This window comes from Dipodomys ordii, unplaced genomic scaffold (genome assembly GCF_000151885.1).
Source record: "Dipodomys ordii isolate 6190 unplaced genomic scaffold, Dord_2.0 Scaffold11, whole genome shotgun sequence".
In the NCBI taxonomy this organism is placed as follows: Eukaryota; Metazoa; Chordata; class Mammalia; order Rodentia; family Heteromyidae; genus Dipodomys; species Dipodomys ordii.
Window position 1 is genome coordinate 4,294,823 of NW_012267227.1, and position 18,542 is coordinate 4,313,364.

General features: G+C 43.1%; 1 protein-coding gene across 1 annotated transcript in view; it reads right to left on the minus strand.

Moving 5' to 3' along the window:
• Positions 1 to 18,542, minus strand: part of Tln2 (talin 2) — a 139,592-nt gene that overhangs the window by 114,700 nt on the left and 6,350 nt on the right. Inside the window, exons 5-12 of the mRNA XM_013009931.1 lie at positions 18,085 to 18,227; positions 15,639 to 15,766; positions 9,473 to 9,536; positions 7,922 to 8,026; positions 4,847 to 5,002; positions 4,003 to 4,104; positions 2,912 to 2,988; positions 370 to 550 (exon numbers count right to left, since the gene is read on the minus strand). Coding sequence (XP_012865385.1) covers positions 370 to 550; positions 2,912 to 2,988; positions 4,003 to 4,104; positions 4,847 to 5,002; positions 7,922 to 8,026; positions 9,473 to 9,536; positions 15,639 to 15,766; positions 18,085 to 18,227 — 956 coding nt within the window. The remainder of the gene's footprint in view (positions 1 to 369; positions 551 to 2,911; positions 2,989 to 4,002; positions 4,105 to 4,846; positions 5,003 to 7,921; positions 8,027 to 9,472; positions 9,537 to 15,638; positions 15,767 to 18,084; positions 18,228 to 18,542) is intronic.

Below are 18,542 nucleotides of genomic sequence, written 5' to 3' on the forward strand. Positions count from 1 at the left end.
GTCAAATTATTACTGAGGGCTTTCAAAATTTCATGTTCAATATCCAAAGACCAGTATGATGGAAAGGAGTTTAGTGAGGGTGGGGGTGGGATCACTAATGATCAGGCCTACCACTCAGGACTCTGAGGGTATTGTGATGTATCAGCTTGGTGCTGCTGTGGCAGAGGAGCAGGGTTCTGCCTCCATAGCTTGATCTATGCAGGAAGATCCCTGTCATCACAGAGAAAACCTCTAGGGCTAGATAGAGGTGATGAGGGTCATGCCATGAAAAGTATGCAGTCCAAGGAGCTATGATGTGACCTGATGTGACCTATCACCCTTTACCCACAACACCCCAGAAGTAAGGGTGGGTGGCACAGGTAGGCTTACCAGCGGAGGCATATGGCCTCGGTGCATCTGCCCAACCATGACCTGCTGCTGAGGTGAGGGCATGCTGCCAACATTGAAGGTCTCAGGCCCACTGGAGCCTGAGCGCATCACAGCCGGTAGCGCCACTGAGCCGTGCTCCGCCTTCCCGGTCCGGTTGAACTGTTGTTGCAAGATGGTGGACCTATATGGGGAAAGGTGGCTATTCACTGCAAAGTGCCACATTATGCATGCAGGGAGAAGATGCTGCAAGAAGACACTATGTTGGGGGGCGGGGCGGGGGGACAGATGGATGGAGAATCGGGAATGAAAGTGGTAGTATTGGGTTGCTCAGCTGAACATCACTGAGGTGAACCTATCTGGGGTCAATAGTATATGTAACTACCCTCAATGTCCCCATTTAATCAGTTCATGGTACCGTGTAAGTAAAAAAATGGAGGTTATTGATCCTTAGAATCCTTACTTTGAGGGAGAAATGTGCAAATGAACTTAAGGGAAATCTCCCCACAGCCTATCACCTTCTTTAGATTCAAGTCTATAGCCTTAGGAGTCATCTGCAACTTTTCTGAATGATTTCAACTTGAGAGTGGGAATAATTATACCTTTTTGTTTTTGGTGCTGGTCCTGAGTACTATCCTTGAGCTTTTTTTTTTTTTGCTCAAAACTAGTGCTGTACCACTTGAACCACAGCTCCACTCCTGGAGCTTTTTCCTAGTTGATTGGAGAGTCTCACAAACTTTCCTGCCCAGGCCTGGCTTCTAATCAGAATTCTCAGATCTCAGCCTTCTGCCAAGCTAGGATTACAGGTGTGGGTCACTTGTGCATGACCGGCAACTTACAGATTTTTAGTTGATAGTTTTTGAGAATAGTGGTAAGAGGCAAAGGACTTTTACTCACCTGAAGTAAGAGGAGAAACTCACAGGGAGGGTATAGGGTATCTGTGTACATCTGTGGGGGTGGGTGGGTAGGAGGGCTACTCTGTCTCAAATCATCACAGATCATCCCTTATTGTCTAAAGCAAGGCTTGTCCACCAAGTTAGGGTCCCAAGCCACAGATATCTATAAAGAAACATCAAGGTCTTCATAGGGGGAGATCCATGGGAGGATGAATCTAGGGATCACAAAAGGAACTGGGAAGTTTTCTGAGGTCTCAGCCAGAGATCAATATAGGAGACAATAGCCTAGAACTAGACCACCAACTGGATCATTCTGCCTGATTGCCTTGAGCAAACCCTCACGATGCCTTAAGTCATAGAGATTTCAATGATCCCAGGCAGGTGAGGAGGGCCCCAGCATTCTGGACCCAAACTAGATTGTTCTAATGCAAAGTGAAGTGCATTAGAGTGTTCTGAGTGTTTCCATCTAACAGACACAAACAATTCCCAGGTATTGAGGTGCGGTGTCAGAGGGTAACAAGCACTTGAAATGTACCACATCACAGGGGAGAAATGGAAAAGCACCTTCACAGAGTAACCAGGAAGTTAATGGTGAAAAAGTGGAGGGAAGGCCAGAAAGGTTAGAGAAACAATTACCATGGCCAGGTAAGTTCATTCTACTGGAATATGCTAGAACTTTCTGGAAATGTACTATGGGGTGGGAGTGGGGGTGGATATCATCATTCTGCCACACAGGTGCATGGCAACTAACTTCTGCTCTCTGGTTTCCCATAGATTTGGGACGGTAACATCTGCAGCTGGGGTCAAAGGAGACAGATTGCTGGATACACACAGTACAGTGTAGACAAGAAATATTACCAAAATTCTATTAAACACGCAAACAAGTGTCTGTGCAGCTTTCCCAACAGGCGTCCCCTATTAATTAGATATTCCTTAATAAATCTGTCTGCTCATCTATAAACGGTGCTAACCTGAGATGGTTCCGAATTCCAAGTAATGAAAGTAATCCCAATGCTAGTGATTGTTTCATGCTCTGTGTCTGTGACTCCATCATCCAATCAAAACCTACAATGTGGTGTTATCATTCCCATTTTGTAGACAGGTTCATGTAGATAGGGAATTCTGGATCATGGAGTAAACACACACGCACACGCACACACACACACACACACACACGCACGCACACACACACACACACACACCCCAAAACTAAACTAAAAAACAAACCCAGATCCCAGATCTGAGCTCTGCAAAACTGCTCTGGACTCCAAGCTCTTACTGACTCCTTTAGTAGCCCTCTAGCCGCTGAGGCTATGCTGGTACATGGTGAAAACTCCATAGACAGTATCTCCTCCACTCATCTACTGCCCAGGTCTTGAGAACCCTCTCCCCACAAAGAAGCTCTGTGAGGTTGGTTTATTTTGACAGTAATACTCCAATTCATGAGATTTCAGCCAGAAATGTACAAGGGGACTCAGGGGGACACATGAGGAGTCATTATGTCTCCAGTTGGATTTGAGTCCCTACTGCTCAGTAACTTCCTGAAGGGAGCAAGTCTCACCTCTCTCTTTTACTACTCTAGGTGATGGAGCAACAGGCCAGAGAGCTGGCAGGAGGAAACCTACATACTTAGGAAGGTGTCCACTTACTTTTTTGGGGAAACTGATTCTTCTAACATAGTTGACTCTTCATCTCCTTCTAGTCCAAATCTGTCTTTGCTTTGTTTCTGGAGGAAAGACAAAATACAAGAACAAAAAAGAGCAAGTATTAACACTGGACCTTTGAAAAGAATATAGGTAAAAATGACCAGGTTCACCCCAAATTCCTTGTGTTGGATTCAAATAAGTGACGGGTGAACAAAGGCATGATAATGATAAAGGAAATACAGAAATTATTTAAATATAAATTACATATGATATATTTATTGAATTATTTTTATGTAATACATATATATATATAAATCACTCATGTATTTATATAAATACAAATATATATATATATATATATGTTTTCTATCTTATTACAGAGATTTTTACACAACAAAACTTCAAGGCTAACATTCTATCAGAACTTGATTATTTGAATTGGCTATGTTAAAAAACGTCAAAAAATTTATTTGTCTGCACATCATGATGACACATAGCCCATCAGACTTGACAAAAACAAAACAAACAACAAAAACAACACTCCCCAAATCTACAAAAGAGCAGTGTTTGCCCCTCAATCTGGTTTTCTATGGAGGTTGGAAAGCAAAATAGCAGCAATAGGAGAGGAAGATCCTGTGGATCTTACCTGGCAGTAAATGATATCAATATGTGCTGTTAAGGTCAGACAGCAATTTTCCTAGGAGCTCAAGGTCAAAGACCTGTTAGGTAATCTTAACATCACAGATTCAATTTTTGCATCAAATACTTCAAATATGAGCTATATTTTTAAATTACAATCATATAATATTAATTATTTCCCCCCAGTACTGGGGTTTGAATTCAAGGCTTCACTCTTGCTCAGCTAATATACTAGTCTGGTGCTCTATTGCTTGGGCTATGCCTCCAGTCCAGCTTTTCTGCTGGCTTTTGGAGATGTAGTCTAGCAAACTTTTCTGCCAGTTTTGGCTTTGAAGTGTAATCTTCCAGATCTCAGCTTCCCGAGTAGCATGATGTGAACCACCAGCGCCTGGCTTAAACTAAGCCTATTTTAATAAAGAAGCCTTACTTTTCCAACATGTGTCAATACAACATACCTTTTTGAGGATGATGTCAATATATCCTGCAATCAGCTGGGATATTTGCTCGCCCTCTGTGGTTTGTACTGAATAGTAGCTTTCCTGATACTCCCCAAAATCCTGAGAAAACAGCATTAAAGAAGTATAGACATGTCAGATCTACAAGGAGTTTATAGTCTAGGCAGTTAGGAAACAGAATGACTCAGACTCACTTTTCTCTGCTCTCCTCTCTAAAGGAAATAGTATACTCTACAACCCATTCAACAATGGAAAACTGGGAACTGGAAAAGGACACTGGCTGGGAGCCTCAGAACTTGAGGAATCCCTATGCAATAAATTCTCAGACTTTCTTTTCTTTCCCTCCTCCCTCCCTTCCTTCTTTCCCTTCCTTCCTTCCTTCCTTCTTTCCTTCCTTCCTCTTCTTTCTTTCTTCTCCCACTTCCACTTTTTTTTAGTGCCAATCCTGGGGTTTGAACTCAGGCCCTGGGAAATGTCCTTGAGCTTTTTTGCTTGAGCAGCTTGAGCCACAGCTCTACTTTTGGCTTTATTTTGGAGAGGAGGGGGGAGTTAATGGGACCTAGGCCTTCTTGCCTCAGATGGCTTTGAACCATGATCATCAGATCTTAGCCTCCTGAGTAGCTAGGATTACAGGTATGAGCCACCAGCACCTGGTCCTTTTGTAAAATTTAATTTTAATGGGTTCATTATGTTATTCATGCACACTTTTCTTACTTCTGGACCTTACTGCCCATGAAGTGACACCATCTTCCTTTTCCCTCACTGACCCTCGAAGGCCAGAGAAATCCAACCTGCCCTACAAATATATCCCCCAAATCCCTGCAGGGACTCCTGTCATCCTTACAAGTGTGAAGCTCTTGGGTGAGGCTGCCCAGCGCTTGACTGTGGTGAGGGGCCACTCCTGCAACACCTCCTTGCTCTTCTCATCCACACGCATCACGGAGTCTTTGGTGATTCCCAAGAGGCGAGGCACCAGCTTGTTCTTGCCTTTCATCTTTTCCTGGAATGGGAGAGACTAGGGGTCAGTGGTCTGCCTTTGAGTTCATCACATTTTGTCATGTTTCACAGATCTAAGATTCTCAGGCGAGGAAGAGACATCAGGAGACTGGAAAGATCCACAAAGACATGTTTCCTAGAAAGGGATACTATTTAATAGAGCAAGTTGTTCCAAAACCAAAGCTTCTGTCAGAAAGAAGGGACAGAACTCAAAAGACATAGGTGAATTCTAAATACCACTCAAGGAGCTAACCCAATAAGGAACAAAGCAAGTTTTGAAATTCAGATAATTTGAAACAAATTGAAACTGTCAATTTTTTTTTATCACTATAAGAACATGTGTGGGCTGGGAAGGTGGCTTAGTGGTAGAATGCTTGCCTTGTATGCATGAGGCCCTGGGTTCGATTCCTCAGTACCACATAAAGCAGAAAAAGTTGGAAGTGGTGCTGTGGCTCAAATGGAAGAGCGCTAGCCTTGAGCTGAAGAGCTGAGGGATAGTGCTTAGGCCCAGAGTTCAGGCCCTTTAAAAAATAAGTATATTTCCATTTCGATTTTTGTTTTTTGTTTGGTTTTTTTTTGGTCGGTTGTGGGGCTTGAACCTGAGCTTCTTTTACTCAAGACAAGTACTCTACCACTTGAGTCACTTCTAGATTTTTTTCTGAGTCCTTTACTGGAGATAAGAGTCTCACAGACTTTCTTTGCCCGGGCTGGCTTTGAACCACAATCCTCAGATCTCAGCCTCCTGAGTAGCTAGGATTACAGGTGTGAGCCACCGGCACCCGGCTTCGATTTTTATATTTGGTTATTTTTGTACATCTACTGATCTTAAACCATTGTTTATAGTTAGTTTTAGGGTTTTAAAAAATATAATGTCTATCAAACTAATAATGAATCTTCACTTGCATTCATATCAAAATCAACTCCAAATAATACTTTAGGAAGAGCATACACAATGATTCTTGAGCTATCTGGTAAGAAGTGATTTACAAAACACAAAAATATGAGCCCAGAAAGAAAAATATTAATGGCTTAACCTCAAAATAAACATAATTTGATTCATTTCAGAAAAAAGAGAAGAAACAGAGAGAAAGACAGGGAAACTGAAAGGAAGAGAGAGAGAGACTGAGAGAGAATGGGCTAGGTAAAGACTCAGAGGGAAGGAAAAGAGGGGTCAGATAGAGTTATAAATTCACAGAGAAGGACAAGGCAAAGGAGAGGAGTAGAAGAAAAACAAACATTATATAACAAAGATTAGAAAGCAAATGATTGGAGAATGAATGCATGAAACAAATATAAAAGACTATTGACTCTGGAGTATTCTAAAAATCAACAAAAGTGCTAAAGAGTACGAACAGAAAATGTTTTAAAAATAATGAATCATACCCCTCCATCTCTCTGTATCTTTGTATCTCTGTGTATATGTGTGTCTCTCTCAGAGAACGCCATCCACGTCAAATGGCAGAGTTTTAAAAAAATTTTATTTTTATTTTTTGGTCCAGTCGTGGGGCCCGAACTCTGGGCCTGGGTGCTGTCCCTCAGCTCTTCAGCTCAAGGCTAGCGCTCTACCACTTGAGCCACAGCACCACTTCCGGCTTTTTTCTTTTTGCTTATGTGGTGCTGAGGAATCGAACCCAGGGCCTCCTGCATGCAAGGTAAGTACTCTACCACTGAGCCACCTTCCCAGCCCAAGCCCAAAGCTTTCTGCTCTGGCTCCTGGCCCCTGCCCAATGCCTCCCTGTCCCTGCCCTGCTGGTAATGGGGCTTGAACTCATAGCCTCACACTTTTGCTTGGTTTGCTTATTCACAGCTGCTGTTCTACCAATGGAGCCACACCTCCAGTGTGGCATTTTGCTGTTAATTGGAGATGGAGTCTCTTGGACTTCTCTGCCTTGGTTGGTTTTGAACTGTGATCTTCAGATCTCAACCTCCTGAGTAGCTGGGATTAAAGGTGTGAGCCACTGATGCCCGGGAAAGCTGAGAGGTGATCTTATGGAAGTAACAAGTTAGAATATAGTATCTGGCTCTCTGAAGTGTAACACCCTGATTCAGTCTAGCTCAAAGGAAGCTGGCTTGCTTCTCCAAGGTGTAGAGTCAAGAAAAGCATCTGAAAGGACACCATACTTCCTTCTGTTACAGTTCTTATACACGATGGAGAAAGAAACCTCCTTCATCCACTCTGCCTGTGGCTTTTCCACTTTAGTCCCTGAAAGTAGTTTCAACTCCACTGTTGATATAAGGAACACAAGAGCCTTTGCTCCTTGGTTGAGCTTTCTCCACGTGTAAGAAGCAGATGGCCAAGCACCACAGGAAAACAAGCAGAATCTAGTGGATCGAGCAGTTGGATGAGGTCAGGCAGTGAGGTCTAGCAAACCCATTAGCAAGGGCTTGTCATTCACACATCAAAGGTCTGGATAGACTCGCTCAAGGTTGGATTTCAAAGGCACACCTGTTTTGTTCTGGTAGGAACACAGACAATGCCCATGAAAAAGGAGCAGAAAGTCATCACAATCCCATGCCCATCTTAAGATGCATAACAAAGTAGTATATTTATGACATGAATTGAATTTGGTTGGCAGTGGTCACCCACTTTTGCTGAGACTAAAGGAAGGTGATAGTCAGGAGTAAGAGGTTTGGGGGAGACACACAATGGTATGCTTGTTGCTCCATGACATTTTAGCAGCAACCGTGACCCAGACCAAGGTATAACTAACTGTCCATAGGCTGCATGGGCAGACACAGTCAGTCAGTCACCAGCCCACCTACTCAGGTACTCCATGCACTCATATTTGGGCTGCACTTAAATTTGGGCTACCACTAGCAAGATGTAACATCTACAAATGCCTGAGGGTCTTGGTGACAATCCTAGCTATATGTCAGATGACTCAGTGGAAGGAAAAGAAGGTAGCCAGCCAACCCAACTCACCTTCACAAGGAAAAAGGACACCCCGTATGTCCGGAGGGAGCGGGCGAGCTTGACGTACTTAACCTTGGCTTCTATTTCAGACATCTCTCCACAGTTCTTATGCTCCTGCAAAAGTGACAGTGGGTGGGTGGAGTGTGGTTGTTCACTGCAGCTCTGCCAGCAGGTGACTTAGTGAGAGGTAGTCCCTGTTAGTTGGTCTACAACAGGGGCGATCGCTCTGGGACACGATGTCGGCTGACCGAGGAAGCAGAATACATAGAAATGTCCTAGGGCCAGGACTAGTTCAAGTTCAGACAAGAACATGAACCCAGGCCAGCCTACCTGTTTCACAACGATATACAACATTTCTTGCACATGCGTAACTGGTAGGAACTACATCAAAATTGCAATCACATTTTCAAAGAAGGTGTATATCCCAAAAGTCCAGGGCCCACACTAAATGACAGTAAGAAAAATGTTCCAGTAAGGAGATGTTATTCTAACATTTATTCAAAACCTATTTTTTCCATACAGAAGGGCCTACATATGATTGCAAATGAATGTGCTTAGAATCAACACAGGATTAAAAGATACGTGTTATAATCATAAGGTTTATGTTTTATTTTGTTAATGCTTTGTGTGTGTGTGTGTGTGTGTGTGTGTGTGTGTGTGTGTGTCTCGGTCCTGGGGCTTGAACTCAGGGCTTGGATGTTGTCTCTGAGTGTTTGTGCTCAAGATTAGGCTCTACCACTTGAGAAAGAACACCAGTTTTGGCTTTTTTGGTGTTTAATTGGAGATAAGAATCTCATGGACTTTCCTGCCGAGGCCAGTTTTGAATTGTGATTCTCAGATCTCAGCCTCTTGGGTAGCTAGGATTACAGGTGTGAGCCATAGATGTCCAGCTATAGTTTAATTTGTATTTCCATTTCACTCCCAAAGAAAACTTTGACATTTTGGATTAATTGTATATTTCAGGGTAACGTTGGTAATAAACGTTCTCTTTATGGTAGCCTAAAAAGTACAAGTCTTTGACCTTAATCATGGAATAATAGTAATTTAAAAAAAGACAGTCTGGTGCTGGTAGCTCATGCCTATAATCTTAGCTACTCAGGAGGCTGAGATCTGAGGATCATAGTTTGAAGCCAGCCCAGGTAGGGAAGTCTATGTACCTCTTATCTCCAATTAACTACCCCAAACCCAGAAGCAGAGATGCGACTCAGATGGTAGAACACTGTCCTTGAGTGAAAAAAGCTGGAGAGTGTGAGGCCTTAAGTTCAAGTCCCAGTATTGGTGTGTGCACGCGTGTGTGTATCCGGTACTATAAGAATCACGGCTTTGGAAGAAAATGCATGCACATTTGTCTCAGAAGGGCCATGTAACCTTTAGCAAGCAAGTATGGAATTAACATAATAAATCTGTCCCAAGTGGAGCTGTCTGCTATTTCACTCTTGAGTCGCCTGTCATTTATTACAGAGGAATATGTGCTCGGGCAACAAACCCATCACTTCTGGAGGCCCCTCTCTCAATGAAGGGGGGCATGGGGGAGAAGACATTTCTGTGCATTTCCAATACCTGAAAGATTCTCTTTTCTGCTCCTCTTTGCTTGATGTATTCTTTGGGTAGGAATTCCTTTAGACTGAAAGAGAGGGAAAAATAGTAAGTCATTTCTCATGTTTTATGATGAGACGCAACATAAGAGGTTGTTTTTTTTTTTTTTTTTTGGGTCCAGTCATGGGGCCTGAACTCTGGGTCTGGGCGCTGTCCCTCAGCTCTTCAGCTGAAGGCTAGCGCTCTACCACCTGAGCCACAGCGCCACTTCTGGCTTTTTTCTTTTTGCTTATGTGGTGCTGAGGAATCGAACCCAGGGCCTCAGGCATCCAAGGCAAGCGCTCTACCACTGAGCCAACTTCCCAGCCCAACATAAGAGGTTGTTAATGAAACTCCTGGATAAGTGGCAAACTCTCCCAATATTTGATGGCATAATTTATAATAGGGTGTTATATCCTACTATCCACTTAAATAAGGATATGAGAAAGCCAGCCTGATTAAAAAACATCTGACATATTTAAAGGAAGAATTTCTAGAATACACTGTAAAAGGAAAGAGTGAAAGCAGAAGAGTATATGAAAGGCTTCCTTTTCTAAGAGAAAGAGGAAATGTAATTTATATTAAAAACATCACAGCATCTAGACTTTTTAGGAAAAAAAAAAACAATAAGAGGAAAGTTAGGCACTGGTGGGTCTTGCCTGTAATCCCAGCTGCTCAGGAGGCTGAAATCTGAGGATTGAGGTTCAAAGCCAGCTCAAGCAGGAAAGTCTGTGAGGCTCTATATCTCCAATTAACCAGCGAAAAGCTGGAAGTGGAGCTGTGACTCAAGAAGTAGAGTACCAGCCTTGAGCCAAAAAGGCCAAACAAGAGTTCAAGGCACTGAGTTCAAGCCCTAGTACCAACACCTGAAAAAATAGCATAAAACAATAGGGGCATGAAATCTAGTACTCATACAAATAGTTCTCTGTGGAAGAAGTGAATAGATGTCTCTAAACTCTTCTTATATTTCAGGTTTTCATTTTGAAGCCACACAAATTGCAAAACAACTACTAAAAAGCAAAAACCAACTAATACAAACTTAATGGTATGTCACGGTGACACCTTTGCACAAGGAAAATAATTATTTCAAATAAGTTTGAGAAACAGTCATTTGACTATGAATCCGTGGGTGGAAGATAACTTAAGAATTAGCAGAACCAGAGAAGATAGGTAAGTAAACATATTGACATCAATATTTTAAAACCAATTACCTTTTCCTTTCTTTTTCATTCAAACACAAGAAACGAAATTAGGATGTTAGTTTATGCACAAGTAGGATGCTATCTATAATCAGGATGAAAGTGAGTAATTACGATAATTGTTGGAAACCAAGATTTTTTTTAGCATAAGATAAATACAAATTTAAAAATTTGACTGAAAATAAACCCTTTGTCTGAATTGGAAACATTGACCCATTTTTCTCTTTCTGAAAAGTACATTTTCTAGCTGGGACTGTGGAAGAGACCAGGAGTAAAGACAACCTGGTGACAATGAGCCTTTCCACTCTCTTGGTACCTTCCTCGGCACTTGGTCTCCAAACCCTATATCCATTCAAAGGGAGTCTTGAAGAAATGAATTAGTCTAGGCCCGACGACCGACAATGTGTCCAACATTCCTGAGATCTCTTGTGCCTTGGATCCAGAAAGCAACTAAGATACTGTTGGAGCTAATATCAAAGGATTCATATTGAAGAAGAGAGGGGGAAGGGAAGGATTTAATCTTTGAGATTGTATATGAAGCAAAAAAGTGCAGACTCAAGAGTTCATAAGTTCATGGCTCAGCACAATTGCTTAACAAGTGTTAAGGTCCTGGGTTCAAATACCCAGAACTGGGGGAAAGAGGTGAGGGGAAGGGAGGAGGAGGAAGAAGGTGACATGTATGTTAGTCTCCCTGTGCTGATACTATAGAGTACCACAGGCTATGTCCTTTATAAAAAACGGCTCCCAGTTTCTTCCCAGGTTGGGAAGTCTGTTATGAAGGAGCTGGTATGTTTTGTTGCCTGGGGAGGCTGCAGCTTTCACAGAAGAAGGAATCCTCTGTCTCTTTACAGCTGTAGAACAAGCTAGCCCAACACTGTGAAGCCTCTTTATAGGGGGCCCTCATTCCATGAGGTCCCTGCCTCTTAAAGCAGCACCTACGAGTCTGGCACTGGTAGCTCATGTCTAGCTACTCAGGAGGCCAATGTCTTGAGAATCATGGTTTGAAGCCATGTCCAGGCAGAAATGTCTGAGATACTCCTATCTCTCATTAATCAGCAGAAAGCCAAGCTGGAGGCATGGCTCAAGTGGTAGAGCACCAGCAAGCTTGAGGCCTTGAGTTCAAACACTAGTCTTGGAAAAAACAAACAATAAAAAAGCTTCCCCCCCCCCCCCCCCCCACAAACCCCCCCCCCCCCCCCGTCAAACACCTGCTAATACTATCCCTTGTATCTTGCTTAGCAGAAGGTGAGTTGCAGAAACTAAGGCAGAACTGTAAGAAACAAAGGCTGAAATGTCTGTCTCATTCTGTTACGGAGACTCCATAGGCAAATTATTGTGTGAGAAAAACACAGACTGGTTATACAAGGGGATGCGTGTTTGAGCTGTTGCCAGGGGAAAACTGAATGGACACCTCCTCCTGCATTAAAAGCTGTACATGTGGACAGCAGAATTAGTTGGAGTTTGAGGTGGGGGATTTCCAACTCCATTCTAAGTTCTCCCACAACATACATTCATATTCTGGGATGCTCTATTTTTTTTCAGTAAAATCTTGAGAACCACCAGGAATAAGCACACAGGGAAGGGCGCTCTGGTAGGAAAGATGACGGAGATTTCCCCAACCTGTTACCTCACCATCACTGGGCTGGAGGAATAGAATCTGCCTGGCCTTCAACAGCTCTTAATCTTGGCTTGGCTTGTTGTGTAGCCAACCTCTCACTCAGGACAAGATCTTAAAGCCAGACTACTGCAACTAACTACCTTGAGGTGTGTTGATTTGTTAAATCAAAACCCCTTTGTGTGACTGAAGATGATAAAACTGAAATAAAAATGAATAAATAATAAAACAAAGTTTAAAGAATAACAAAAAGAGAAAGTGGCCTTTGCTAGTTTGTTTTTATTTGAGGGGACTTACTGCCTCAGCAAATTTCACCTGTACAGTTTGAACAAGAACATGCACAATTAAATACCTACATTAACTGGAAACGCTTCATTACCTAGAACCAATTTGGACTAATTAAAAAGTAAATCAAATTTGTAAGGAAAAATAATTGTCACTAGGAATAATAAGCTTATTTTAATTTAGAACTCGAGTAAAGGTACAAGTGCCAGGAGAGGAAGGATTATTAAAAGGAAGTTTTGTGTTTTTTTTTTTTTTTTGGTGGTTGTCCTTTTTGCTTAGTTAGACTGTGAGTTTGAAGCATGAAACAGGATCAGGAATCTCAGTGGGCATTGTGAAGATCAATACCAATGCTCTGAGTTGAGTATGTGTTCTGTACAGAAAGGTCAGCATCTAACTAACATTCATAGGGTTGGAGATGTGGTCCAAGAAAATTCATCATGATTTGGTTGGTGCAGAACATGGCACCTGGAAGGAGACCAAAGGATGTTTATAATAACCACATTCCCAAGTACTGTCCTACTTTTGCTGCAGGCTGGGAGACCAGTGAAGGGGGTGACATTGCCTCTTGAAAGCAGAAATGCTTTTGAGAACGATGAGTCCAATATCAGAAGTAACTGTGCACAAATAGTTATCCCCCCTCCCTTTCTCTCTCTCTCTTTCCTTTATCTGCTTTCCTTCCTACCTTTTTGGTTGGTTTGAACATAGGGCCTTTTCTGTGCTAGGAAGATACTCTACCACTTAAACCACACCTCTAGCATGGTTTTTATGCTAGGTGATTGAAGACAGAGCTTTGTGGACTTTTCTGCCTTGGGCTGACTTTGAACCACAATATGCCAGATCTTAGCCTCCTGAATAGCTAGGATTATAGGCATGAACCTCTGGTATCCAATAGGGTCTTACACTTTTTTGGGGGGGTCAGGTTGTGGGGCCTGAACTCTGGGCCTGGGCGCTGTCCCTCAGCTCTTCAGCTCAAGGCTAGCACTCTACCACTTGAGCCACAACGCCACTTCCAGCTTTTTTTCTTTTTGCTTATATGGTGCTGAGGAATCAAACCCAGGGCCTCACGCATGCAAGGCAAGTGCTCTACCACTGAGCCACCTTCCCAACCCGGGTCTTATACTTTTTATTCCCCACCCTACCTCTTTACCCCCACCCCAGGGTTAGTCTCCAACTTCAATCCTCCTTCCTACACTTTCCACATAGCTTAACTGAGCTCACAGGGCATGCACTTTCATGCCCAGCTACTTCAATCTTTTTCTTCCCCATCTACCGCATGAAATACAGCTTTCTCCATTCACAAAGGGGCCCTGAAAATTAGACGCCCAATGCTCAAGAGAAATGGCACACAGAAAATGACCAGAGTAACACCAGCACTGTTTAGGCACTGAACTTCTGGTTCTAATTAGGGTCCATCCCACCAGGACCACACAGGGTTGCAAAAAACTAGGGAGACCTTCAACAAAGCTATTTAGCTTATCAACCTCCCCGTTCCCTTCTATTCTCCACCAGCCACTGTGGAAACAGAAGCAAGATATTTGCTCCAAGGCTTGCATGGATCCTGATGTGTTTATTTATCAGGCTCTATGACCATAGTCCTCAGGTTGATGACCTCAGATGTGTCTGAGGGACCAGCTGTGTAGTCGGAATTCAGGCACATGGCCACACACGTATAAGGCGTGTGGTGGCTCAGATAGCACAATGACCAGCATCTCCAGGCTGCTGTGGAAGCAAGTCAGGCCAGCTGCAAAGAAAGAGGCCCCGAGGACCACTTAGTTGGCCAGATGACTCATTTGGGGGAACAAGGGATTGAGCGACAGGAGCTACTCAAAGCAATTTCAGACTCAAGGTCATTGCTCGCACATCACAGGACAGCTCAGTTTGGAAAGGCTCCTGGGATTAACCCAATGGTAGGATTGTTTTTTTCCCTCCTTCCCTTCTAACATCTCAGTTTAACATGTTGACCAGGCATTGTTTGAAAGCAAGAGAAAAGTAAAAGATTTCTTCTTTCTTAGGAACTAAGCTGGTCCCAATGAATGTCCACTAAGCTGAAAGTGGGGTCAAGGGCCACACAAGCCTTGTTAGTATCTTTTCTTCAATACACAGGGCTCAAGGTATAGAGGACAGTCCCAATGCATCTCACATGACCATATCCTGCCAGAAACACTCATGCTCTGCTGCCTGCCCCTCCCCCACTCCTGCATTCACCTCCAGCCCCCACCCCCCTCCAAACTCTACCAGTTTCATTCTAGGTGACAACATGTCACTGACCACAGTGAACCTCTGGATGATTTTTTTTTTTTTGGTCTCATCCAAAAGACAAGGTGGACATTGATTTTTTTAAAAAAGGAATAACTATTATCTGAGGAATGTAACATAGAAATCTCAGATGAGTCTAGATCCAAACAAGGAAGGCTAATACCAGACAAGAGTAGCTTGATAGTGGCTGAGGCTGTCCTGGCGGACAGGAAACAGAAGATATGATGAGACCCAGGCTCTGTGGGGCCCAGTGATCTTTCTCTTGACATCTTAGAGTCCAGGGTCAGAAAAAAAAAAACCTATTAATTTACAAAAGATAACCAAAGGACAAATGGGAGAAAAGGATGGAGCAAATATGACATGTTCATGCCACACTTTCAAAGCAATGAAGAGCTCAGAAGATCCTAATACAGATGGCGAGACTGGCATATATATGCTCTATTGTTATAATACAGAAGTCTCATGCAATTGGAGATGACAATATGTAGCCTAGAATGGGCAGATGGCTTTCAGGAGTTCTTCAAGTACACTACATCCCCAACAGGTTGGACAACAGCTGCAGGACCCAACAGGCTTTCTGATGGAAGAGAAATCACTTGCTGATGGAACTTAAAACTGATTTCCTTAGCTGAATTTCTAGGCCTCCTGTTTTCTCCACAATCCACAAATTTGGTCACATATTCAGTGTAAGCTAAGCTGACATTCTCCCATAATCACCTGAGTACCTTGCTCAAAAAGAAACAGGTGAAAAGACCAGGAGAAGAAGAGACAAAAAGCAAAACAGAAGGTCATTTACTCCAAGAATCCAGGCTTGTGTTTATGTTCCACATGAGGTCCAAATTGTATCTGGGCTTGAAATCCTCCGAACTCACAGGCTTTCTCAAAGGAGACAGGGTGGGAGCCATTCAGGATGTCATCTCGAGCCTGAAACACAACATGAAGAAAAGGGATCAGGGAAGTCCCTGGGAAGGGCTAGTGAACAAGGATACCAGCCATCCATACCCAGAATGATGCACAGCAAAGTCAAGGCCAAAGGAAGACATGCTCTTTCCTGAAGTAGTAGATACCTAGAAAGTATTATAAGTGTGTGGCTTATCAAAAGTAAAGCCTAGCTGGGCACTGATGACTCATGCCTATAATCTTAGCTACTCAAGAGTCTGAGATCCAGAGGATTGAGTTTTGAAGCCAGCCTAGGTAGAAAAGTCCACATGTCCCCTCCAAAATAACCAGTAAAAAGCAGAACCAGAGGCATGACTCAAGTACTAGAGTACTAGCCACAAACAAAAAGCTAAGCAAGTTGGGAAAAAAAGGGTACATCTTACTGATAATCTAGGGGTCAGAAGTAATAACAACAATAAATAGAGGCAGGAAATCTATGTGGAATGATCAGATTCATACAGGCTGAATTAGAAATATAATTTACTTTTTTTTTTTTTTTGGTCCGGTCATGGGGCCTGAACTCTGGGCCTGGGCACTGTCCCTCAGCTCTTCAGCTCAAGGCTAGCACTCTACCACTTGAGCCACAGCGCCACTTCCGGCTTTTTTCTTTTTGCTTATGTGGTGCTGAGGAATCGAACTCAGGGCCTCTGGCATGCAAGGCATGTGCTCTGCCACTGAGCCACCTTCCCAGCCCCAAAATTTACTTTTTATGAGCCTGAAACACAGAGTTAGCAGAAAAATACCAAAGAACTAAAACTATCCCAGCTATTTACCACTCAAGGCAAAGTCCAATGCAATATAAGGGGAGATAGATAGACGTATGCTTACACACAGACAAGAATACAATACTAAAGACAATTAGAAGAAGGGTTAGCCATGCCCAGGGTGGGGTGGTCACTGGGGTCTAAAGTCCTTAGAGTTCTGATCCTTCTCTGTGGTTCCTATTTATCCTCTTTGTTCTAGCTGTCTCTCCTCTAGTTATAAGACCCAGATCACACATGGATAGACACTCAGCCTTAATCTCACAAAGTTCTTCTCAGTGCCCTGATGCTTCCATCTCTTTCCAATCTTTCTTTCCATAAGCCAGGGGTTGGCAAATAGTAGCCACTTCAAAACTTCAGAGCCATCGGGTCTGCGTTACCTCTGCTACTGGCCACAACAACAGTCACAGAAAATACTTAAACAATTATAAAACATGTAAGGGATCTACCAATACATAATGCTTCAAGAAATGAATTGTTCACTTTCAAATACAGTAGAGGCCATGGCTGTAGTTTGTTGATTCTGAAGCTTGATCTAAGAGCCTTCCAGTTTTGCTCATCTTCACTGTTCAGTGGCAGTTGGTGTTCTACCATTTGAGCCATACTTCCAGCCCAGCTTTTTGCAGGTTATTTTGGAAATGGAGTCTTCCATCAGGGCTGGCATGGGATTTTCTAGATCTCAGACTCTAAATAGTTAGGGTTGCAGGTGTAAGCTTGTTTCCCTACATTGTTTCCACCGAGACGAATACACAGTGGGAGGAGAGGGAAGGGAAGAAAGGAAGGAAGTTGGTATGAGAGAAAGTGGAAGAAATACGAGAATTTTCTTAGAACCAAAGGAACCAGTGGACTGGGTGGGAAACATTTTTCCCCCTGTCAATAGCCACTTGGATATTTATACCATCATTCATGGCCCTAGATTTGCTAAATTTTGCCTGGAAAAAAAAAAACTCCTAAATTCACTGATTTTTGAGTCCTACCTGTGGCTGCTTTGCCAGATCAAACTATTTCTTTAGCCTGTTGTCCAAAGACTAGATGTTTCCTTCCCCTGCTAATGCAAATCTCTTATCTACAAACTGGGAAATTGCATCTGAGATGTGTTAAATGACCTGTATGAGTTGAAGCAATTCATTCACGGTGAAGACATAAAAGGTTATTGAGAGGATAGTTTTGAGTTAATAGGAATTACTGATTTTTCTGCCTGATTGGCCTTTGTACTTTAAGATACTGGCTAATAAAGCCCTAGTGCATTTGAAATGGTGAGCCAGTTAAATGAATACAACTGTCTTTCAGTACCAGGTGGAGGAAGACAGTGCCGGCCACCTGCCTCCAGTCTGGGAAGCCACAGAAAGGTCCCCTCTGCACAGCCAGCAGTGCTTGCCCAACAACCCCCCGTCCTTCTTGCCACCATCACCGCCAAAGTGTATGGGGGAACTCCTGAACTGTGTCCCTGGATGGGATGCTGTTAAATGTCCTGAGAGCCAGAGCTCACCAGGAGCTTCCTGAAAGTTCATCAACCTATTGTCTGAATAGTAAATACCCTACCTGGACATAAAGCAAGTTCAACTGCACGGGGTCTCTGGAGTCCACATTCTGATCAGAGTAAAAAAACTTGCGTCTCAGCAGCAATGTTTCGTTTTCATCCACTCCCTGTTCTCTGAAGGTTCGGCTGTGATCCAGCCAATTCACTGAAGCACAAAGCATGAGAGAGAGAACCGTGTTTATTTCCCCCCCTCTTCCCTGAAAGGGATCCAGCAAGGCAGCAGCATGACACAGATGAAGATGTCAACACAGGATGTCAACAAATGTCAGTGAGCATTACTTTTTACGTTAAAGCTGAGCTTGATAATTGGCAAGAAAATTCCACAGTTGCTTTATAACTGACCAGAAGGGAAAGGAGGGAAAAAAAATCCCCAGCCCTCCCCTAAAGTTACTTCAAGTACTATAAACAATGTATAATTTGAGACCCCCCCCCAGGAATAATGGGACAAGGAAATTAGTGT